The sequence below is a fragment of the Rana temporaria genome, chromosome 1 (genome assembly GCF_905171775.1).
Source record: "Rana temporaria chromosome 1, aRanTem1.1, whole genome shotgun sequence".
Classification (NCBI taxonomy): domain Eukaryota; kingdom Metazoa; phylum Chordata; class Amphibia; order Anura; family Ranidae; genus Rana; species Rana temporaria.
This window is the reverse complement of record NC_053489.1, coordinates 26,245,182-26,270,791: the sequence shown is the minus strand read 5'-3', so window position 1 is coordinate 26,270,791 and position 25,610 is coordinate 26,245,182. Positions and strand designations below refer to the sequence as shown.

The window sequence follows — 25,610 nt, the reverse complement described above, 5'->3', positions numbered from 1 at the left end:
GAACCTTGTGTTTGCTGGAACCTATTGTATAAGCGCAAGATTGCCTGCCATTTGGACTATTTTTAAGTGCAGTCAGCACATTGCACATTTGTATGGTTGTTTGATAATTATTTCACTTTTTTGATATTTATTTTGTTCCAATATCGGTTATTGGACAACTCACGGTGCAGTTGGCATACTGCATATTGTAGTTTTATACACATATATACACAATATTTTTTGTAATATCTTTCGTATTGTTTTCACTATTTGGTTGGTCAGTAGCAGCAACATCCATTTTTCTCATAGAAGCACTGTGGCATATGGATTGTATGCTGACACACTGATCTATATATACGATTCAAGTTTGAAATCACTGTGTCACATTTGTATGACTCATATATTTCTCATATTTTTTTATATATTGTTTGTATCCAGGTTATTCACATTTAAGATTGGGTACATTGTGGCCCTGATATTTCACTTATGTCCATACTCCCAGAGATTTAATACCTCTGGATAATTAGATCAGCGCAGTAACACTTTTCTTCCTTATGCACTATTGACCCCCACTAAGGGCACACAGTACTGCAGCAGATCACGGTTCACATTTTATTTATTTATTTATTTTCTTTTGCGCCGGTGACATTCACAACCAATTATTTCCATGATGGCTTCAGTGTCAAATCTCAACAAGCGAAACACCTCCGATTCCACCATGCCAAAGAGGTCCATGCGATCTCGGGGTACCCTCTCCTGTGCCCTCCTCCTCCTCCTGCGTGCGCGTAGACGCCGTAGTAGTATGACCACGGCTGCCCCTGACATGTTGGCACACAGATGTGTTGTCCTGCAAGTGTTGTTGCTCAGCTCCTCTGTCACGCTGCTGCTGTTGCTGCTCTCCAGCTGACCTGTGCAAGTCCGTTGCAAAGTTACCCCTGCTTTTATGAAGGGTAACTTTAGATCGGGCTAGCAGCTTACGCGCACCGCGCGTAGCCTACGACGGACAATCGTACGCATGTGAATCGGCATTTCTCCCTCATTTGCATAATTGAATAGCTAATCAATGGGAACGAAGAATACGCCTAGCCTAAATATGCGCCTAAGTTTCGCCGGCGGAGGACAGTTGCGTTGGACGGGTGAAGCCTAAGTTCACGTGTATGTGCTTCTGTGGGTACCGCGCATCGATACGACGGCGCACATCTACACTTACGCCGCGTATCTCGAGATACACCGGAGTGTGTCTTTGTGAATCTGGCCCTGTATATATACACTACATACAGGTCTACAATATACTTCCACACAAATACCAATAATGTATATATACACTGCATACAGGTCTACAATATACTCCCACACAAATACCAATACTGTATATATACACTGCATACAGGTCTACAATATACTCCCACACAAATACCAATACTGTATATATACACTGCACACAGGTCTACAATATACTTCCACACAAATACCAATACTGAATATATACACTACACACAGGTCTACAATATACTTCCACACAAATACCAATACTGTATATATACACTGCACACAGGTCTACATCTATCATGTATATATACACTGCACACAGGTCTACAATATACTTCCACACAAATACCAATACTGAATATATACACTGCACACAGGTCTACAATATACTCCCACACAAATACCAATACTGTATATATACACTGCACACAGGTCTACATCTATCATGTATATATACACTGCATACAGGTCTACAATATACTTCCACACAAATACCAATACTGAATATATACACTGCACACAGGTCTACAATATACTCCCACACAAATACCAATACTGTATATATACACTGCACACAGGTCTACAATATACTTCCACACAAATACCAATACTGAATATATACACTGCACACAGGTCTACAATATACTCCCACACAAATACCAATACTGTATATATACACTGCACACAGGTCTACATCTATCATGTATATATACACTGCATACAGGTCTACAATATACTTCCACACAAATACCAATACTGAATATATACACTGCACACAGGTCTACAATATACTCCCACACAAATACCAATACTGTATATATACACTGCACACAGGTCTACAATATACTTCCACACAAATACCAATACTGAATATATACACTGCACACAGGTCTACAATATACTCCCACACAAATACCAATACTGTATATATACACTGCATACAGGTCTACAATATACTCCCACACAAATACCAATACTGTATATATACACTGCATACAGGTCTACATCTACACCCCTACACAAATATAAAGACAATACCAATACTGTATATATACAAGTTCTACATCATATTTATACTGTACGTATATATTCTATCTATGGCTACTGGGGTGTAACTGGCTAACAGTGTGCATATCCAGTATATGTATATATTCTACACTATTCTGTATGTATAGAATTGTATACAGCATTTACTGTATACTGTGTGTGTATTGCACACTACAATATAGTTTTGAATATTTTATTTGAACATTATATATAGTTATATATCTATAGAACTGAATACAGTAGTGGGCCGGATTCAGAAAGCCCGGCGTAAATTTGTGAAGGCGTAGCGTATCTCAGATACGCTACGCCGCCGTAACTTAGTGAGGCAGGTTCTGTATTCAGAAAGAACCTGCGCCCTAAGTTAAGGCGGCGTAGCGTATGTGGTCCGGCGTAAGCCCGCGGAATACAAATTATCCATGCAGTAGGCGTGTTGTATGGTAATGAAGGCTGACCCCACGTAAATTACGTTTTTGACTAACGGCGCATGTGCCATCCGTGAACGTATACCAGTGCGCATGCTCCAAATTACGCCGCAAATAGTCAATGCTTTCGACGTGAACGTAACTTACGTACAGCCCTATTCGCGAACGACTTACGCAAACTACGTAATCGACGGAAGGTTCAATGCTGGCCCGACGTCCATACTTAACATAGGATACGCCTCATATAGCAGGGGTAACTTTACGCCGGAAAAAGGCTTACGTAAACGACGTAAAAAAATGCGCCAGGCGCATGTACGTTTCTGAATCGGCGTATCTACCTAATTTACATATTCTACGCGTAAATCTACGGAAGCGCCACCTAGCGGCCAGCGTAAATATGCAACTAAGATACGACGGCGTAAGAGACTTACGTCAGTCGGATCTTAGCCAAATTTCGGCGTATCTTGCTTTCTGAATACAGAAAGAAGATACGCCGGCGCAGCTTAGAATTTACGCGGCGTATCAATAGATACGCCAACGTAAATTCTTCCTGAATCCGGCCAAGTGTGTATAATAAACAATGTGGGCCAGATCCACAAAAACGGGCGTATATTTAGGCGGGCGTAGCGCATCTCATATGCGCTACGCCGCCGTAAATCAGAGTGGCTCGTAGGGTATCCACAAAGAACTTGCTCCCATATGTGTGCGCGGCGTAACGTAAATCTGCCGGCGTAAGGCCGCGTAATTCAAAGTAGGCTTGGAGTGGGCGTGTTGTATGTTAATCTAGTATGACCCCACGTAATTGACACTTTTTACGAACGGTGCATGCGCCGTCCGTGAACGTATCCCAATGCGCATGCACGAAATCACGTTGCAAATAGTCAATGCTTTCGACGTGAACGTAACTTCGCGAACAATTGACGTAAACGAAGGAAAATTCTACGCTGTCCCGACGTCCATACTTAACATTGCGTACGCCTCATAGAGCCAGGGGTAACTTTACGCTGGAAAAAGCCTTACGTAAACGATGTAAAAAAATGCGCCGGGTGGACGTACATTTGAGGATCGGCGTATCTAGCTAATTTGCATACTCGATGCGGAAATCAACGGAAGCGCCACCTAGCGGCCAGCGTAAATATGCACCTAAGATCCGACGGCGTACTAAGACGTACGTCAGTCGGATCTAGCCCACATTCAGGCGTATCTTGTTTTGTGGATACAAAACAAAGATACGACGGCGCATTGATGGAACTTACGCGGCGTATCAATAGATACGCCGTTGTAACTCTTTGTGGATCTGGCCCTGTGTGTGCATGTGTGTGTGTGTGTATATATATACTGTATAGTAGTATTATATACAGTATATTTTGTACAGTATAATAGTGTATATACAGTATGCAGTATACAGTATAGTAGTATTATATATAGTATAACATTATATACAGTATATAGTGTAAAGTATAGTATTATTATATACAGTACCTGTGTATAGTAGGATATACAGTATGGTAGTAATATATACAGCATATAGTGTACAGTAAAGTCATATTATATACAATATAGTATTATATACAGTATATAGTGTACAGTATAGTATTATTATATACAGTATATAGTGTAAGTGTACAGTATAGTATTATATACTGTATAGTAGTATTTTATACAGTATATAACGTACAGTATAGTAGTAATATATACAGTATAGTGGTATAATATACAATATATAGTGTACAGTATACTATAGTACTATAAACAGTATAGTAGTATTATATACAGTATAGTAGTAATATATACAGTATAGTGGTATAATATACAATATATAGTGTACAGTATACTATAGTACTATAAACAGTAGGGTTGTCCCGATACCACTTTTTTAGGACCGAGTACAAGTACCGATACTTTTTTTCAAGTACTCGCCGATACCGAATACCGATACTTTTTTTAAATGTGTCCCCAAATGCAGCCATGTCCCCCCCATATGCAGCCATGTCCCCCACATATGCAGCCATGTCCCTCTAGCCATGTCCCTCACATATGCAGCCATGTCCCTCTAGCCATGTCCCTCACATATGCAGCAATGTCCCTCTAGCCATGTCCCTCACATATGCAGCAATGTCCCTCTAGCCATGTCCCTCACATATGCAGCCATGTCCCTCTAGCCATGTCCCTCACATATGCAGCCATGTCCCTCACATATGCAGCCATGTCCCTCACATATGCAGCAATGTCTCTCTAGCCATGTCCCTCACATATGCAGCAATGTCTCTCTAGCCATGTCCCTCACATATGCAGCAATGTCCCTCTAGCCATGTCCCTCACATATGCAGCCATGTCCCTCTAGCCATGTCCCTCACATATGCAGCAATGTCCCTCTAGCCATGTCCCTCACATATGCAGCCATGTCCCTCACATATGCAGCCATGTCCCTCTAGCCATGTCCCTCACATATGCAGCAATGTCCCTCTAGCCATGTCCCTCGATGCGGCGGCGCGATGCGGCGGCAGCGGCGGGGGGGGGGGGGGGGGAAGGGGGGGAAAGTATTCTATTTAGGTATCGGGGGTATTTGCGCGAGTACGAGTACTCCCGCAAATACTCGGTATCGGTCCCGATACTGATACTGGTATCGGTATCTGGACAACCCTAATAAACAGTATAGTAGTATTATATACAGTATATAGTGTACAGTATAGTAGTATTATATTCAGTATATACTGTACAGAATAATAGTATTATATACAATATAGTATTATATAGAGTATATAGCATACAGTATAGTATTATTATTATAGTGTTCAGTATAGTAGTATTATATACAGTATAGTATATAGTAGTATTATATACACAGTATAGTAGTATTGTGTACAGTAGTATTATATACACGGTATACAGTACAGTATATAGTAGTATTGTATATAAAGTATATAGTGTATATAGAAGTATTGTATATAGAGTTTATAATATATAGAGTATATGGTGTATATTGTATATAGAGTACCTAGTGCATATAGTGTATATAGCATATATGGTGTATATTGTATATAGAGTACCTAGTGCATATAGTGTATATAGAATATATGGTGTTTATATTATATATTATCCAGCAGCACACACAACTATACAGACACGTGACTTGATGTTGATGTTCCGCCCTTCTCCTCACAGCCACGCCCCTTCCCCTTGTCGCACCGTCCCCCTCTCCCGCCCCTCTGGGCGGCGTCGTGATGTCAGCGCGTTGGTGACGTCACAAAAGGAACTGGTAGAGCGGCGTTTCGGGTCCAGCTGGGAGCCCGTAGAGAGTGAGCGTTACCCGTCTCGGTTACAGAGACACCCGCACCGCGACCGGCCCGAAGGAGACGTCTGAGGTCAGCGAGGCCTGGTTCCGGACCCACAACAGCCTGCCAGAGAGGAAGCGGAATACGGGGCCCTCGTCACCCTCCATCCGGGCCACTGAGGAGGTCACTCCACCCACAGGGCCCCACTGCGTCCCAAGCGAGGGGAGAGAGCCCGGGGAAAGGGGGGGGACCGCAGCTTCTAAGTCCCCAGACTCCTAGAGCCACCAACTGGTCCCAAGAGCTGACACTCACTCTACAAAGGAGCTGGAACTTGGTTGGCTGCTCTGGTCCCAAGAGCTTACACTCTACTACGGCCAGGACTCCCCCTCTACGGACTGTGGCTCACTTATTGGGACCTGTGTAAATCTGTACAGAGCCCCAAGGGGCCCACATAGACTTCTGGGCACAAGAGCTAGCACTCTGTTGTGGCCAAGACAGAGATCTGAGTGTCTACAGACTGTGGCTGGTGCATAACGCTATACAGGGGCCCCACACAGCCTGCTGGTCCCAAGAGCTAGCACTCAGCAGCTGGGGGAGGGGAGTGACAAAGGAGTTTCCCCCCCTGCTGACCACCACCACTGGGCCCCACTAATGCAAGTCCAACAAGTAGCTTGTCCCAAGAGCTGGCACTCGTCTGTGGCGGAGGCACCAGGACTTCACTTTATCTAGACTGGGAGTGGGATCTGGTTTGTGGAGGAGACAAAGGACTTGGAGACCCCCTTGTCCCAAGAGCTGACACACTATAGACACACAAAGGATCAGACTCTTTGGGCCCTAAACTCTCCCCCCTCCCTTCCCCCCCCCACCACCACCACCAGGCCACCATGGCCCAGCAACCGATGACCAGCTCACAGAAGGCCCTGATGCTGGAGCTCAAGTCCCTGCAGGAAGAGCCGGTGGAGGGTTTCCGCATCACGCTGGTGGACGAAAGCGACCTGTACAACTGGGAGGTGGCCATCTTCGGGCCCCCCAACACCCTCTACGAAGGGGGGTACTTCAAAGTGAGTATTGGGATGGAGGTCAGGTACAGTACGGGGCCTGAAAGACCTGAGTGTTTACACATCCTGAATGTATGGTGTGTAATGTGAGTTTGATTGGGACGGGTTCCTTAAAAGATAAGTGGGGGGTGTGCGTTGAAAGAAGCAGGAGGAGGGGGTTCCCTAGAAGGTGAGGGGCCGGGAGGAGGGGGTTCCCTAGAAGGTGAGGGGCCGGGAGGAGGGGGTTCCCTAGAAGGTGAGGGGCCGGGAGGAGGGGGTTGCCTAGAAGGTGAGGGGAGGGGTTCCCATAGAAGGTGAGGGGCCGGGAGGAGGGGGTTCCCCCCTAGAAGGTGAGGGGCCGGGAGGAGGGGTTCCCCCCTAGAAGGTGAGGGGCCGGGAGGAGGGGTTCCCCCCTAGAAGGTGAGGGGCCGGGAGGAGGGGTTCCCCCCTAGAAGGTGGGGGGCCGGGAGGAGGGGTTCCCCCCTAGAAGGTGGGGGGCCGGGAGGGGGGGTTCCCCCCTAGAAGGTGAGGGGCCGGGAGGAGGGGTTCCCCCCTAGAAGGTGAGGGGCCGGGAGGAGGGGTTCCCCCCTAGAAGGTGAGGGGCCGGGAGGAGGGGTTCCCCCCTAGAAGGTGAGGGGCAGGGGGATGCCTTAGAAGGTGAGGGGCCGGGAGGAGGGGGTTGCCTTAGCAGGTGAGGGGCCGGGAGGGGGGTTCCCCTAGAAGGTGAGCGGCCGGGAGGGGGGTTCCCCTAGAAGGTGAAGGGCTGGAGGTGTTCCCTAGAAGGGGAGGGGGGGTTCCCCTGGAAGGTGAGGGGCCGGGACGGGGGTTCCCTAGAGGGTGAAGGGCCGGGGGGTTCCCTAAAAGGTGAGGGGCTGGGAGTAGGGGTTCCCTAGAAGGGGAGGGGGGTTCCCCTAGACGGTGAAGGGCCTGGAGGCGGGGTTCCCTAGAAGGTGAAGGGCCGGGAGGAGGGGGGGTTCCCCTAGATTAGGGATATGCAATTAGCGGACCTCCAGCTGTTGCAGAACTACAAGTCCCATGAGGCATAGCAAGACTCTGACAGCCACAAGCATGACACCCAGAGGCATGATGGGACTTGTAGTTTTGCAACAGCTGGAGGTCCGCTAATGGCATATTCCTAGAAGGTGAAGGGCCAGGAGGGGGGGGGGGGGGTTCCCTAGAAGGTGAGGGGCCTAGGGGGGGGGATCCCCCTAGAAGGTGAGGGGCAGGAGGGGGGGGGTCCCTAGAAGGTGAGGCGATGGGAATGGATTCTTTAAAAGATAGCGGGAGGTAGGTTCCCTAGAAGATGAAGGGCCGGGAAGTGTTCTTTAAAGGTGAGGATGGGTGGGTACCCTAGAAGATGAAGGGCCTGGAGGGGTTCCTTAGAAGATGGGGACCACCGGTGGTATTTGAAGACGGCAGGATGGGGGTTCTTTAGAAGATGAATGGACTGTGAGGGGTTCTGTAGATAGGGGGTTTCACTGAAGTTGGGGGCTTTCTCAAACAATGGGTGGACCGGGGTGGTTCTTTAAAGATGGCAGTTCCTTAAAGGTACCTTGGAGGACCTTACCAATGCAAGTTTCTGCCGTTTTACCCCCTTTTTGTGCTTTTTGCTGCAATCATATACTACCCAACATGTCCAGTGTTGTCATCAGCTTTCCCATTTCAGGTCCTGTCCCACGCCTCCATTTTTTTCATGACTGTATTTTTCTGCTTCTTGCCGAGGGACAAGGTTCCTGTGGGGACTGGTCTACCTTAGAGGACCTTCACCCTACCAATGCAAATTTAATTTCTTTTTCTCCTTTTTTGGTGCTTTATGTGGCATTCATATACTACCAGGCGTGTCCAGCGGTGTCCTTTTCTCTGGCACTGCTTTTCTACTCCAGGTCCCATGGTGCCATCTTTTATTTGGTCACCATGATCCAACTGTCTATACTTACTTTTGGTGACATGCCGGGAGACATTGTTTGCATTAAAAGACTTTGAAAATTCCCCTCGCATAACTTCTTGTAACAGGGTGGCAACGCTGTATGTAGGGGAGTGATCACCCGCACCAGTCGGGTGGCAACGCTTGCATGTAGGGGATTGATCAGGCGTACCGGTAGGGTGGCAATGCTTTCATGTAGGGGAGTGATCACCCGTACCGGTACGGTGGCAACGCTGCATGTAGGGGAGTGATCACCCGTACCGGCAGGGCGGCAACGCTTCATGTAGGGGAGTGATCACCCGTACCGGCAGGGCGGCAACGCTTCATGTAGGGGAGTGATCACCCGTACCGGCAGGGCGGCAACGCTTCATGTAGGGGAGTGATCACCCGTACCGGCAGGGCGGCAACGCTTCATGTAGGGGAGTGATCACCCGTACTGGTAGGGTGGCAACGCTGCATGTAGGGGAGTGATTACCCATACTGGTAGGGTGGCAACGCTGCATGTAGGGGAGTGATCACTTTTACCGGTAGGGTGGCAATACTGCATTTAGCGGAGTGATCATCGTACTGGTAGAGTGGCATGTAATGGAATAATCGCTCGGATCGGTGCGCTCCTGTAGCGGTCTACAAAATGGGCTCTTTCTCTGACAGGCTCCCTTTATCTGAGACTAGGCTCTTCTTCAAGACGCTTGCCGTCACACGATGACATCACATACAATGTAGGACCAATAGCCCTGTGTTCATGAGGTTGGCAAGGGCCTTCCATAAGACTGAGCAGAGGCATACTGCCTGCCAGAGCAAGGAATGGGTTAAGTCTGACACCCTACTCCTCATCTTGGATAATAAGTATTTGACCCTAAAAGGGGGGTCCAAAATCATAAGAACTGCCCAACAACTAACCAATGATAAGAGTGACCCGTCCTCTAAACGCCAGTTCTTGATGGTCTCCAATCGTGCTTGTCACTATCCCTCACGTTATCCACCAACAGGGTTCCTCCAAATATTCCAGTGCTGGAGCGAAGAGACTTCTGGCTTTTGCAGGACTGCAGGTGAAGGAGAGTCGTACACTGGTGGAAAAGTGGAAAAAAAAGTTGGTGGGAGAAGAGCCTGGTTACACTGGTGGTTAATGGGAGAAGGTCCTTATTACACAGATGGTCATTAGGAGAGACCATCAGAGAAGGACTTAATTTCACTGGCTGTCATTAGGAGAGTCAAAGGAAGAAGGGCCTTGGTACACTGGTGGTTAGTGGTAGTTAATGGGAGAAGGTCTTTATTGCACCAATGGTCATTCGGAGAGACTTGTCAGGGATCGACCTAATTTCACTGGTGGTCAGTCAATGGAAGAAGGGCTCTTGGTACACTTGTGGTCATTGAGAGATTCGGTGGGAGAAGGGCCTGATTACTGGAGGTAATTCGAAGTCAATGGCAGAAGGGCCTTGGTACGACACTTGTGGTCATTAGGACAGTTAATGGAAGAAGGGCTCTTTGTACGCTTGTGGTCATTAGGACAGCCCTTAGTACACTTGTGGTCATTTGGACAGTTAATGGAAGAAGGGCCTTTTGTACACTGGTGGTCATTGAGAGATTCAGTGGGAGAAGAGCCTTATTACACTGGGGGTCATTAGTAGAGTTAATGGAATAAGGGCACTTGGTACACTGGTGGTTAGTGGTAGTTAATGGGAGAAGGTCTTTATTACACCAATGGTCATTCGGAGAGACTTGTCAGGGATGAACCTAATTTCACTGGTGGTTAGTCAATGGAAGAAGGGCCCTTGGTACACTTATGGTCATTGAGAGATTCAGTGGGAGAAGGGCCTTATTACTGGAGGTCATTTGGAGTCAATGGAAGAAGGGCCTTGGTACAACACTTGTGGTCATTAGGACAGTTAATGGGAAAAAGTGCCCTTTGTACACTGGTGGTCATTGAGAAATTCAATGGAAGAAGGGCCTTGGTACAACACTTGTGGTCATTAGGACAGTTAATGGGAAGAAGTGCCATTTTGCACACTGGTGGTCATTGAGCAATTCAGTGGGAGAAGGGCCTTATTACACTAGGGGTCATTAGTAGAGTTGATGGAATAAGGGCACTTGGCACACAGGTGGTCATTCGGAGAGTTAATGGAAGAAGGGCCTTATTACACTTGTGGTCATTCGGAGAGTTAATGGAAGAAGGGCACTTGGCACACTGGTGGTCATTGGCAAAGTGAATTTGAGACGAGCCTCATTACTTTGGTGATCAGTAGAAAGTGCCTCCTTTACTGAGAACTAAAAAGTTAATTGGAGTCATCGGTTACGTCTTTCTGAGAGTCAGAAATCTCATTTCTCCTCCTTTGGAGGGGCTCCTAGAGCTCCACTGAACCCTGGGTGAGAAAAGCCGCTCTAAGGAAAAGCCTGTTGCCGTCGTCCTAATGGGTAACAAATCCTGTTGGTGAACACCATGGTTGTCTAGCATCTGTGGGCCAACTTTCAGTTCCTTCAGACCTGCTTTGTATGGATAGAGATGTTTATGTTTGTTGTATTGCTAACCAGTCTCAGTCCGATGGCATTACACGATGGTGGAACACGATGGTGGTGGTCCGATGGCGGAACACGATGGCGGTCCGATGGCGGAACACGATGGCGGTCCGATGGCGGAACACGATGGCGGTCCGATGGCGGAACACGATGGCGGTCCGATGGCGGAACACGATGGCGGTCCGATGGCGGAACACGATGGCGGTCCGATGGCGGAACACGATGGCGGTCCGATGGCGGAACACGATGGCGGTCCGATGGCGGTCCGATGGCGGAACACGATGGCGGAACACGATGGTGGCCCGATGGTGGGACACGATGGTGCGACACGATGGTGGCCCGATGGCGGAGCACGATGGTGGCCCGATGGCGGAGCATGATGGTGGCCCGATGGCGGAGCACGATGGTGGCCCGATGGCGGAGCACGATGGTGGCCCGATGGCGGAGCACGATGGTGGCCCGATGGCGGAGCACGATGGTGGCCCGATGGCGGAGCACGATGGTGGCCCGATGGCGGAGCACGATGGTGGCCCGATGGCGGAGCACGATGGTGGCCCGATGGCGGAGCACGATGGTGGCCCGATGGCGGAGCACGATGGTGGCCCGATGGCGGAGCACGATGGTGGCCCGATGGCGGAGCACGATGGTGGCCCGATGGCGGAGCACGATGGTGGCCCGATGGCGGAGCACGATGGTGGCCCGATGGCGGAGCACGATGGTGGCCCGATGGCGGAGCACGATGGTGGCCCGATGGCGGAGCACGATGGTGGCCCGATGGCGGAGCACGATGGCGGGACACGATGGTGGGACACGATGGTGGAACAAGATGCTGGTCCACGATGGTGGCCCGATGGCGGAGCACGATGGTGGCCCGATGGCGGGGCACGATGGTGGCCCGATGGCGGGGCACGATGGTGGCCCGATGGCGGGGCACGATGGTGGCCCGATGGCGGGGCACGATGCTGGCCCGATGGCGGAACACGTGTCTCCAGCACAATGGAACCCCCATTTAGGCCCAACCAGGAAATGCTACCAGCTCATCCATGGCTTGGGAAGCAAAGACTTTAATTATAACCTGTGCTTTACAGACTTGATCCAGGAACTGTTTTCCTAGGTGGATACGATGGTGACACCACTGATAGAACTCGTTTCATGAGTTTTATATTTAAGCCTTTATGAAATAAATATGAGGCCGACAGCCCTTTTTATCCTTGGGGATAATTAGGCGCTCGTCGGGTAGGGTACTTCCTAGCAGCTGCTCTGCTTTTGTCTGCTTTTGTGTTGGCTTCTTGGGTAGTAGTTTGTACAGCTAAAAAAATAAAGGCATTGATAATCTATGTCCTCGTGCGCTCAAGTAACCAGAGGAAGTAAAAGAAAAAATCCTCTCAATGGTTGTCATCAACGTTGTCTTTTATCTGTTTGTTGTGGTTTCTTGTTTGGTGACACCTAGGAATGTACCTCCTTTTTCTCTGTATGTGTAAATGGCTGCTTCTTCATTTATCACTTCTACATCCAATTTGTTTGATTTAAAAATATTTTTGATAAACAATAGTCCACCAGTGGCCCATTCTGCCAGGCGACCTTATTTGTAGAGGAGAAAAGTCCAAGATTGTTTTTTGTTTTTGCATACAAACGGGTTGTAAAGGTACAATTTTTATTTCCTAAATGGCTTCCTTTCCCTTAGTGCAGTCCTCCTTCACTTACCTCATCCTTCCATTTTGCTTTTAAATGTCCTTATTTCTTCTGAGAAATCCTCACTTCCTGTTCTTCTGTCTGTAACTCCACACAGTAATGCGAGGCTTTCTCCCTGGTGTGGAGTGTCATGCTCGCCCCCTCCCTTGGACTGCAGGAGAGTCAGGACGCTCCACTAACACACGGCTCCTTTCTCAGGCTCCTTTCTCGGTCTGCAACGTAGAGAGCGTCCTGACTCTCCTGTAGTCCAAGGGAGGGGCGAGCACGACACTCCACACCAGGGAGAAAGCCTCACATTACTGTGTGGAGTTACAGACAGAAGAACAGGAAGTGAGGATTTCTCAGAAGAAATAAGGACATTTAAAAGCAAAATGGAAAGATGAGGTAAGTGAAAGAGGTAAAGGAAGCTATTTAGGGGGGGTGGGGGAATTGTACCTTTGCAACCCCTTTAACCGCTTCCCGACCGCCGCATGTAGATATACGTCGGCAGAATGGCACGTACAGGCACATTGGCGTACCTGTACGTCCCTGCCTAGACATGGGTCGGGGGTCCGATCGGATAGTTACATGCGGCGGTCGGATCCCCTCGGGGAGCGATCTGGGATGACAGCGCGGCTATTCGTTTATAGCCGCTCCGTCGCGATCGCTCCCCGGAGCCGTATGTAAACACGGCTTCCCAGTGCTTCACTATGGCGCTGCATCGATCGAGTGATCCCTTTTATAGGGAGACTCGATCGATGACGTCAGACCTACAGCCACACCCCCCTACAGTTGTAAACACACACTAGGTGAACCCTAACTCCTACAGCGCCCCCTGTGGTTAACTCCCAAACTGCAACTGTCATTTTCACAATAAAGAATGCAATTTAAATGCATTTTTTTCTGTGAAAATGCCAATGGTCCCAAAAATGTGTCAAAATTGTCCGAAGTGTCCGCCATAATGTCGCAGTCACAAAAAAAATCGCTGATCGCCGCCATTAGTAGTAAAAAAAAAAAAAATTATAAAAATGCAATAAAACTATCCCCTATTTTGTAAACGCTATAAATTTTGCGCAAACCAATCGATAAACGCTTATTGCGATTTTTTTTTTTTACTAAAAATAGGTAAAAGAATACGTATCGGCCTAAACTGAGAAAAAAAAAGTTATGTTTTTGGGGGATATTTATTTAGCAAAAAGTAAAAAATATTGCAGTTTTTTCAAAATTGACGCTCTATTTTTGTTTATAGCGCAAAAAATAAAAACCGCAGAGGTGATCAAATACCACCAAAAGAAAGCTCTATTTGTGGGGAAAAAAAGATGCCAATTTTGTTTGGGAGCCACGTCGCACGACCGCGCAATTGTCTGTTAAAGTGACACAGTGCCGAATTGTAAAAACCCCTTGGGTCATGTAGCAGAATATTGGTCCGGTCCTTAAGTGGTTAATTTGTTATGGATGCAGGGCCAGGTGAGTCACACCTAGAAACAAATTGAACAAAACTGAGAATTTCTAATTTTGAAGGCCTAATACAAACCCTTAACCGACTGCTGCACAACTTTGTACGTCGGCGAATGGCTCGGCTGCGCATATGGACATACCCATATGTCCCCTTTAAGAGGCTGCATTGCGGGCGCGCCCGCCACGAGCTCCGTGAGTATGATCGCGGGTCCCGGCGGCCTCTATGTCCGGCGGTTGCCTGCGATCTTGTCGCGGAGCAGCAGAACGGGGGGGATGCCTTTGTAAACAAGGCATATCTCTGTTCTGCCTAGTGACCAGACACTGTCTGCTCCCTGTCATCGGGAGCGGTGATCAATGTCGTGTCACTTGTAGCCCAGCCCCCACTGTTAGAATCACTCCCTAGGACACACTTACCCCTTCCCTGCCTCCTACTGGTTAACCCCTTCCCTGCCAGTGTCATTTACATAGTAATTTTTATAGCACTGATTGCTGTATAAATGACAATGGTACCAAAATGGCGCCAAGTGTCCGCCATAATGTCAGAGTCACGATAAAAATCGTTGACCGCCGCCATTACTAAAAAAAATAAAAAATAACCTTAAATGCCATAAAACTATCCCCTATTTTGTAGATGCTATAACTTTTGCACAAACCAATCGATATATACGCTTGCGTTTTTTACCCAAAAGTATGTAGAATACATATCGGCCTAAACTGAGAAATTCATTTTTTTTATATCTTTTGGGGATATTTATTATAGCAAAAAGTAAAAAATATTGCCCCCGCCCCCAAATTCTTTTTTTTGTTTTTGCGCAAAAAATAAAAACCGCAGAGGTGATCAAATACCACCAAAAGAAAGCTCTATTTGTGGGGGGAAAAGGACGCCAATTTTGTTTGGGAGCAACGTCGCACGATCGCGCAATTGTTGGTTAAAGCAGCGCAGTGGCGAATCGCAAAAAATGGCCCGGTCATTGGGCAGCCAAATCCCCTGGGGCTGAAGTGGTGTGTGCCAGAGATAGAGCTGGGGAGAGAGAGATGGAGCTGGGGAGAGATAGTTCCATGTATAAATATTACTTTATTAGTAGTGTTTTACTTATTTTTTTGTCTGTAGGATTAGAGCTTTTGGCGCTCCAAAAAAAAAGCCTTATTTTTATTTTCAGATATCGTTAAGCACTATCTATTTTGCATTTATTAATGGCTTTGTTGTTCAGTGACCTGCCCTTTTTTTTAACATTTAGTTTTCAAAAATGTGTCACAGTTGGCAGAACTGGTGCTACAGGATTACGGGCCGGGGAGAGATTTCTGTTCACATGGCTGACTTCCTGTTTAGTAATCCCAGTGTGTAGGACAGCGGTGACTACTGATTAAGACTTGCACCCAACCCATTTGTGTGTGTGTGTGTGTGTGTGTGTGTGTGTGTGTGTGTGTGTGTGTGTGTGTGTGTGTGTGTGTGTGTGTGTGTGTGTGTGTGTGTGTGTGTGTGTGTGTGTGTGTGTGTGTGTGTGTGTGTGTGTGTCCATTTTAAGATTTAAAAGATGAAAACAAAACTTTTTTTTTTTACATTTCTTCTATTAGATTTTTACTTTTATCTTCTCTGTATTTGTAGAGCCTCTCCCTAGTAGTTTTGTGTATGTCAAACAAGTTATTTGCATCTCTGGTGAGTGGCTGCTGTAATGACGGATAGACCACGCGGTGCATACTAGCTCATTATGGCTTTTGCCTTGCAGGTGTAAAAAAGTCCTGTAGTTGGCGGCTCTGTATACAGGACTCGGGAGCGCATCCGCCAGGTAACCCCCTTGGGAAAGCGCTTCCCAGGGGGGGGTTAGCTGATGCAGGGAGGAGCCGAGACAGACGCCGAGGGACCCCAGAAGACGAGGATCGGGGCCACTCTGTGCAAAACAAGTGTGTGGTGTGTGTGTGTGTGTGTGTGTGTGTAATCAAGTCTATAGTACCCCTTTAAAGAGGAAGTAAACCCAGTTAAAAAAAAAAACACATGCAAGACAGGCATAATGAGCTAGTGGGCATAACCTACTAGCTCATTATGTAATACTCTCCTCCGATCGAAGCCCCCGCAGCCGTCCTCTTCAAATACTCGTGCAGCCGGGGGTTACGTCCGGGTCTTGCGGCTCCGGCGCTGTGATTGGCCGGAGCCGCAATGACGTCACTCCCGCGCATGCGTGCGGAAGCCGTCAGCGTCGACATGGACTCAATGAGGGACGGCACGCTACAGTGCGCCTGCGCCGCTGTCTACGGAGCAATCGCCATAGACGGTGGCGCCCGTGATTTTAGTAAATATTTCCTAAACCGTGCAGGTCTGGGAGATATTTCCAGCACCTACAGGTAAGCCTTTAACCAGTTCCCGACCCCCGCATGTACATATACGTCCACAATATGGCACGTACAGGCAGATGGGCGTACATGTACGTCCTTGCCTATTAGCGGGTGGGGGGTCCGATCGGGCCCCCCCCCCCCCCCCCGCTACATGCGGAGGTCGGGTCCGCTCGGGGAGCGATCCGGGACCACGGCGCGGCTATTAGTTTATAGCCGCTCCGTCACGATCGCTCCCCGGAGCTGAAGAACGGGGAGAGCCGTATGTAAACACAGCTTCCCCGTGCTTCACTATGGCGGCGCATCGATTGCGTCATTCCCTTTATAGGGAAGACACGATCGATGACGTCATTCCTACAGCCACACCCCCCTACAGTTGTAAACACATACTAGGTGCACCCTAACTCCTACAGCGCCACCTGTGGTTAACTCCCAAACTGCAACTGTCATTTTCACAATAAAGAATGCAATTTAAATGCATTTTTTGCTGTGAAAATGACAATGGTCCCAAAAATGTGTCAAAATTGTCCGAAGTGTCCGCCATAATGTCGCAGTCACGAAAAAAATTGCTGATCGCCGCCATTAGTAGTAAAAAAAAATAAAAATGCAATAAAACTATCCCCTATTTTGTAAACGCTATAAATTTTGCGCAAACCAATCGATAAACGCTTATTGCGATTTTTTTTTTTTACTAAAAATAGGTAGAAGAATACGTATCGGCCTAAACTGAGGAAAAAAATGTTTTTATATATGTTTTTGGGGGATATTTCAGCAAAAAGTAAAAAATATTGCATTTTTTTCAAAATTGTCGCTCTATTTTTGTTTATAGCGCAAAAACTAAAAACCGCAGATGTGATCAAATACCACCAAAAGAAAGCTCTACTTGTGGGGGGAAAAAGGACGCCAATTTTGTTTGGGAGCCACGTCGCACGACCGCGCAATTGTCTGTTAAAGCGACGCAGTCCCAAACTGTAAAAACACCTTGGGTCTTTAGGCTGCATATTGGTCCGGGGCTTAACTGGTTAATCTAGACTTACCTGTATGTTAAAGTGGTTGTAAAGGGTTTACAACCACTTTAAAAGCATTAAAGTAGAACCATAGACGATTTTTTGTTAAATTTTGGATTGAGTGAGGGAGGGTTGTTATAACCCCTGTCCGTTTTTATTTTTTGACACCCCAAAAGCAGGTCGCAAATGTAGTACCGTATATACTCGCGTATAAGCTGTCCCGAATATAAGCCGAGGCACCTAATTTTACCACAAAAAAAATGGGAAAACGTATTGACTCGAGTATAAGCCTAGTGCAGTGATGGCGAACCTTGGCACCCTAGATGTTTTGGAACTACATTTCCCATGATGCTCAGATACTCTGCAGAGTGCATGAGGATCATGGGAAATGTAGTTCCAAAACATCTGGGGTGCCAAGGTTTGCCATCACTGGCCCATGCCTCGCTGTGCCCATGCCTCGCTGTGCCCATGCCTCGCTGTGCCCATGCCTCGACTTGCGTTTTAATATGGGAGTATATAGAAGGGGTGCCTGGTTTTGAAAAATCGGTGCTCCCCGGCCGTAGGTCCCCTAGACAGCAAACTTTGCACACTTGTAGAGGCAAAATGGTGCTACAAGTGTGCCAAGTTCCAGGGAACCTTTGGCCAGCCAGTCCCGGGTTACCAGAGAAATTACCGTTTAACATGGGAGTCTATGGAAGGGGTGCCAAACCTATACTGCTGACAAGCTCACGGACTTGGAAGACCGCTTGAGGCGTAACAATTTGCGCTTCTTGGGGAAAGTCGGTACTCCCCAGCCGTAGGTCCCCCGGACAACAAACTTTGCGCACTTGTAGATGAAGAGTGGGGCCCAGTAGACCTATGCCCGGCCAGTACCGGGTCCCCAAAGTCCGGGAGATTAGGCGCAAAAAGGTGACTCGAGTATAAGCCGAGGGGCATTTTCAGCACAGAAAAATGTGCTGAAAAACTCGGCTTAGACTCGAGTATATACGGTATGTTTGCCTGAACCGGATCCCATGGGTATAAACACCCATGTGATCTGATTCCAGAGTGGCTTAACCCTTTCATGCCTATGCCTATGTATGACATTTGGTGTTTACAAGTTAAAATCCATATTTTTGGCTAGAAAATTACTTATTATACATTATATATATATTTTTAGCAGAGAATCTAGAGAATAAAATGGCGATTGTTGCAATATTTTATGTCATACGGTATTTGTGCGGCGGTGTTTTAAACACAACTTTTTGGGAAAAATTTACTTTCATGAATTTTAAAAAAATGAAAAAGTAAAATTAGCCCAATTTTTTTGCATAATGTGAAAGATGTTATGCCGAGTAAATAGATACCAAGCATGACACGCTTTATAATTGCACGCACTCGTGGAATGGCGACAAACTACGGTAACTAAAAATCTCCATAGGCGACGCTTTAAACTTTTTTTACGGTTACCAAGTTAGAGTTAGAGTAGGCCTAGTGCTATAATTATTGCTCTCGCTCTTACGATCGCGGCGATACCTCACATGTGTTATTTGAACACCGTTTTCATATGCGGGCGCGACTTCCGTATGCGCTTTCTTTGCTGCGCAAGCTCGCGGGGAGGGGGGCGCTTTAAAAAAAATTTTTTTTGTTTTCTTATTTATTTATTTTTTCTAATAAATTTTTTTTATTTTTTTTTTTAACATTTTGATCACTTTTATTGCTGTCACAAGGAATGTAAACATCCCTTGTGACAGCAATAGGTGGTGACAGGTACTCTTTATGGAGGGATCGGGGGTCTAAAAGACCTCCGAGCCCTCCTTTGCACTTCAAAGTATTCAGATCGCCGAAAACGGCGATTCTGAATACTGTGTACTTTTTTAAATCCGGCGCCATTGGCATCTGAGAAACCCGGAAGTGACGTCATGACGCCGCGTCCGTGGTTTCAATGCGGACACTGAATCAAAGCCGTTTACGGCTTTGTTTCAGAGCGCGCCGAGACGCTGGAGGCGCCGGATCGTGGATCGGGTCTCCCGGTGGGACGGGAGGCCCGGTCAGAGCGGCGGGAGGGGGGGGGATGTCCCCTCCCGCTCCTCCGGCATAACAACCGAGCGGCTTTTAGCCGCATCGGTTGTTATGTTTGGAAAGCCGATCGCCCGCTCTAAACAACGGTACCGGGATGATGCCTGCGGCTGCAGGCATCATCCCGGTATAACCCCTGAAAGCCGAGGACGCATATATGCGTTCCGTCGGCGTGAAAGGGTTATAGTGCTTGCACTTTTTATTTATTTTTTTATGCGTTGCAATTTGAGTCCTTCAAAATAAATTGCATGTAATTTGCTCAGGAATGCCGTGCGACTCCTGTGTGATTCACATGCGGTTCCCAGTGTGAACCTAGGCTCAATGTGTTGAGTTAATTTTTTTGCGGATTTGCACAGAGGAGTCAGGGTTCCAGGTAAAGATTTTGTTTTTTTCTCCCCTCCCCCCCACTCGGTGTGTTGGCTGCTCCTCTTAAATTGCCCTGGGCCTGTATGATGTCATGTCAGATGAAGTGATGATGCAGAAGGGAGTTCCTCTTTTGTATTAAGGGATATCTAATCACTTTATTTTATTTTTTTTGCTTTGAGAATCCCGGAATCTTCCTGTAAATGTCCCCCGTGTTGGGTGTCCTCGCCTGTATGCGGATGGGGGTTTGCTGTGTCAGGCCGCCCTGCGTTCTCCATGCTGGGCTCTATGCAGGGTGCTGTGAACGGAGCTGCACATGTACAGGCAGGCTTTCCACACTCTTCAATAATGCAAATCTCTTCTGTCCTGAGGCCTCTCTCTTACTGGAACGCACATCATGGAGGAAAGGGTTTGCTGGTGCCTGGGGGGTGAGGGGGGGGGGGGGGGAGAGCTTTTATACCAGATATATGACAAGTGCGATGAAAGCATCCAAAGCCAAGCACTAACACAGACCCTATTGTAGTTTACCAGTCTTAAGATGTGGTGGCTGCATTCCTTTTTATTTTTTTCTCTTTTCAGGTTTTTATCCGACAAAAGGAAACGATTGACTTACTTTGTTTAACCTGTCAGAACTTGGCAGTCTCCGTGTCCGGAATTGGATTTTGGGCCTGGTCAATGTTATAGACGGCTAGATTCAGAAAGATTTACGCCGGCGTATCAGTAGATACGCTGACGTAACTCTGAATCTGCGCCGTCGTAAGTTTTAATTGGGGGTTCACCAAAAATCAACTTTCTGCCATTGGATCCAGCATACTGCTGACATCTGCAGTATGCTGTTTTTTTTGTACTTATCGTTTTATCAGCCGTTGTTATCTGGCTCCGAGCGGGGATTCCTTCCAGGTATAGGCGTTCCTAAGCCAAGCGGAGTTGATTGACGGGCTGCTAAAGCGCGTCAATCCTTCCGAAAATACCCAAAGTGACACTCGAGTGTTTACGGCGCCTGCCGTGTAGAGCCGACTGCGCAGGCGCCGTAAACACTCGAGTGTCACTTTGGGTATTTTCGGAAGGCGTGACGCACTTTAGCAGCCCGTCAATCAAATCCGCTTGGCTTAGGAATGCCTATTCCCCACAGAAATCCCCGCTCGGAGCCGGATAACAACGCTGATAAAACGATAAGTACAACAAAAAAAACAGCATACTGTGGATGTCAGCAGTATGCTGGATCGAATGGCAGAAAGTTGATTTTTGGGTGAACCTCCGCTTTAAGTGTATTCTCAAACTGAGATACACTTAAACCTAGCTAAGATACGTCAGCCTGCGCCGTCGTATCTTAGGGTGCAATATTTAGGCTGGCCGCTAGGTGGCACTTCCGTTGAGTTTGGTGTAGAATATGTAAATGACTAGATACGCCTATTCACGAACGTACGTGCGCCCGTCGCAGTAAAGATACGCTGTTTTTACGTAAGGCGTTTTCAGGCATGAAGTTATTCCATCAAATAGCTGGACTAGTACAATGTTGAGTATGGCCGTCATTCCCGCGTCGAAATTTGGAAAATTTGACGTCGTTTGCGTAAGACGTCCGTGAATAGGGCTGGACGTAATTTCCGTTCACGTCAAAACCAATACGTCCTTGCGGCATACTTTGGAGCAAAGCACACTGGGATATGTACACGGGACGGCGCATGCGCCGTTTGTAAAAAAAGATCAATCACGTCAGGTCACCCCCCATTAACATAAAGCGCCCCCTCATCCTAATTTGAATTGGGCGCGCTTACGCCGGCTCCATTTACGCTACGCTGCCGTGTAAGTTTAGGAGGCAAGTACTTTGTGAATACAGCACTTGCCTCTCTGACTTAAGGCGGCGTAGCGTAAATACGATGCGCTACGCCGCCTTAAAGTTGCAGCGCTTTCTCTGAATCCAGCTAAGAATCTTTTCTGTATGTAGCCGGTAATGTTGGGGCGCAGAGCGGCCTTCATGCTGTTGTATTGCAGTGAAGCGTATGTCGGGAATAGAGGAGTGTGAGGAAAGGTGAATGTTGGCCTTCGCCAAGGTCACATGACCTCCATTCCAAGCACAATACCCAATCAGCATGAAACTTTACACCACCGCAAGAGAACTAAATCTAATCTTAGCAGCTGAAATGTCACATTTGTCTGCTGGGGGGGTCGGTGTTACTTCATTCAACATCATTCTGAAATCGAACACCCCGCTCAGGGCTGGAAGCCCGGGGGTCTGCTGTTGTCTGTGCTCCGGTCATGTGACTTTGTATACAGTACCCATATATATGGTGTAATCATGAATTGCATGTGATTTATAGTGCAGCCCCATTCTCCTAATTGCACTGGCTGCATCATTCTCTTCAATTGCATGTGGTTGCAGCACAGTCCCATTCCTTCTTATTGCATGATAGTGGTGCCCCCCATTCTCTTACATGTGTGCTCTAAACCCAGGACTCTGCATTCCCTATATCCGGTCTCCCCAGGACTCTGCATTTACTATATCTGGTCTCTCCAGGACCCTGCATTCCCTATATCTGCTCTCCCCAGGAGCCTGCATTCCCTATATCTGGTTTTCCCAGGACCCTGCATTCCCTATATCTGGTTTTCCCAGGACCCTGCATTCCCTATATCTGGTCTCCCCAGGACTCTGCATTCACTATATCTGGTCTCCCCAGGAGCCTGCATTCCCTATATCTGGTCTCCCCAGGAGCCTGCATTCCCTATATCTGGTCTCCCCAGGAGCCTGCATTCACTATATCTGGTCTCCCCAGGAGCCTGCATTCCCTATATCTGGTCTCCCCAGGAGCCTGCATTCCCTATATCTGGTCTCCCCAGGAGCCTGCATTCACTATATCTGGTCTCCCCAGGAGCCTGCATTCACTATATCTGGTCTCCCCAGGACTCTGCATTCACTGTATCTGGTCTCCCCAGGACCCTGCATTCACTATATCTGGTCTCCCCAGGACCCTGCGTTCCCTATATCTGGTCTCCCCAGGAGCCTGCATTTACTATATCTGGTCTCCCCAGGAGCCTGCATTTACTATATCTGGTCTCCCCAGGAGCCTGCATTTACTATATCTGGTCTCCCCAGGAGCCTGCATTTACTATATCTGGTCTCCCCAGGAGCCTGCATTTACTATATCTGGTCTCCCCAGGAGCCTGCATTCCCTATATCTGGTCTCCCCAGGAGCCTGCATTTACTATATCTGGTCTCCCACAGTACACAGAACTTGGAAATGCAATTATTTTTGTGAATCTGCTAAATACGCTTTTTTTTTCTTTTCCTCATAGCAGTATATAGCAGTCTTGTGACTTCTATCAGTGTCTGGTTAAAGTTTGAGGAAGCTTATCAAGACAAGTCTGATCATTGGAGGCGAGCAGGCTTCGTTTCCAGCACAGCTATATTACAGACTATGGTGTGCTCTCCTGCTTAGTGTGGTCAATGTTTAACCACTTAAGCCCCGGACCATTATGCAGGTAAAGGACCTGGCCCCTTTTTGCGATTCGGCACTGCGTCGCTTTAACTGACAATTGTGCGACGTGGCTCCCAAACAAAATTGGCGTCTTTTTTTTTTTTTTTTTTTTTTTTAACAAATAGAGCTTTCTTTTGGTGGTATTTGATCACCTCTGCGGTTTTAATTTTTTGCGCTATAAACAAAAATAGAGCGACAATTTTGAAAATCGTGAAAGACTGGTCTTCAGTCTTTCACAAGCTGTCTTCGGAAGCCTACAGAGGAATGCAGTTGTCGGTATGAAATGTGTTGCATTTGTTCTCCCAGTTCCTAGAAAAGGACAGATTTGTTCTGCCAACAGAAATAGCGTGTGGCAAGGTGGAGGAGACAGAAGGTGGGTGAGTCGGTGGATTGAGCGGCAGTTGGATGATGTATGGGTGGAGGAGTCTGGAATGTGGGTCACGGGCCTTTATACCGTGCAGTATATAGACCTCCATTGTCAGCACTCCTTTAATGGAGACCAGAGAATGTTCTCCGAGTGCTTGTTTAGGGTTACTGCTGCCACCCTTTATTCTGGGTGTTTTGTTACTACGTGTGTGTGTGTTGTATTGTGTGTGTGTGTGTGTTGTATTGTGTGTGTGTGTTGTATTGTGTGTGTGTGTTGTATTGTGTGTGTGTGTTGTATTGTGTGTGTGTGTTGTATTGTGTGTGTGTGTTGTATTGTGTGTGTGTGTGTGTTGTATTGTGTGTGTGTGTGTGTGTTGTATTGTGTGTGTGTGTGTGTGTTGTATTGTGTGTGTGTGTGTGTTGTATTGTGTGTGTGTGTGTGTTGTATTGTGTGTGTGTGTGTGTTGTATTGTGTGTGTGTGTGTGTGTTGTATTGTGTGTGTGTGTGTGTGTTGTATTGTGTGTGTGTGTGTGTTGTATTGTGTGTGTGTGTTGTATTGTGTGTTGTATTGTGTGCTGTATTATGTCTACAGATTTATAGATTCCCTCTCTAGTGGCTGGCTGGATTTCACACCATGCGTCGCCCTTCATGTGCCGTTCACAAAAGACGTAAAGGGAAGCGTGTCAAAACACTTGTGTATTGCAGATCACATTATCGTATTGTAACCTGTTTTTGACATGTTTGGAAGCATTTGTAAAGAGCCGTATAAATATATATTTTTTTATAACCTCATAGGAGTCTGAAGGGTGTTTTTGGAGTGCCTTGTTTACTTGGAGGAAGTAAAGGGGTTGTAAAGGTACCACCCCCCCCCCCCCCCCCCCAAATATCTTCCTTTACCTTAGTGCAGTCCTCCTTCACTTACCTCATCCTCCCATTTTGCTTTTAAATGTCCTTATTTCTTCTGAGAAATCCTCACTTCCTGTTCTTCTGTCTGTAACTCCACACAGTAATGCAAGGCTTTCTCCCTGGTGGAGTGTCGTGCTCGCCCCCTCCCTTGGAGTGTCAGGACGCTCTCTACGTTGCAGAGAAAGGAGCTGTGTGTTAGTGCAGGGGTCGACAAAATCCGTGCGCCAGATCGCAATTGCGACAAATTGTGACCTGGCAGCCGGTAATTGAGGCCGCGGCCTGCAAGGCCACGGCTTCATTTACCGGCCGTCGCGATCGCGCGGTGGGGGAGGTGGAGGCACAGGATCCTGTGTCTCTGTGTGCCGCCCGGTAATTGAGGCCGCGGCCTTGTGAAGTCCCAAGCTCTTCCTTCTGTGAGCTGGCGCCATCTGGTGGTGGCCGTTGGCATTACAAGTTAAACAGCTGTTCTAATGTGTAATCGTTCACTATTTTCACTGCCATCTCCTTCCCTC

General features: G+C 47.5%; 1 protein-coding gene across 1 annotated transcript in view; it reads left to right on the top strand.

Annotated features, from left to right (window-relative positions):
* The first annotated feature begins 5,948 nt into the window (after nucleotides 1-5,948).
* UBE2R2 (ubiquitin conjugating enzyme E2 R2) overlaps nucleotides 5,949-25,610 on the top strand; it is a 63,052-nt gene continuing 43,390 nt past the window's right edge. Inside the window, exon 1 of the mRNA XM_040336049.1 lies at nucleotides 5,949-7,053. Coding sequence (XP_040191983.1) covers nucleotides 6,877-7,053 — 177 coding nt within the window. The 5' untranslated portion in view covers nucleotides 5,949-6,876. The remainder of the gene's footprint in view (nucleotides 7,054-25,610) is intronic.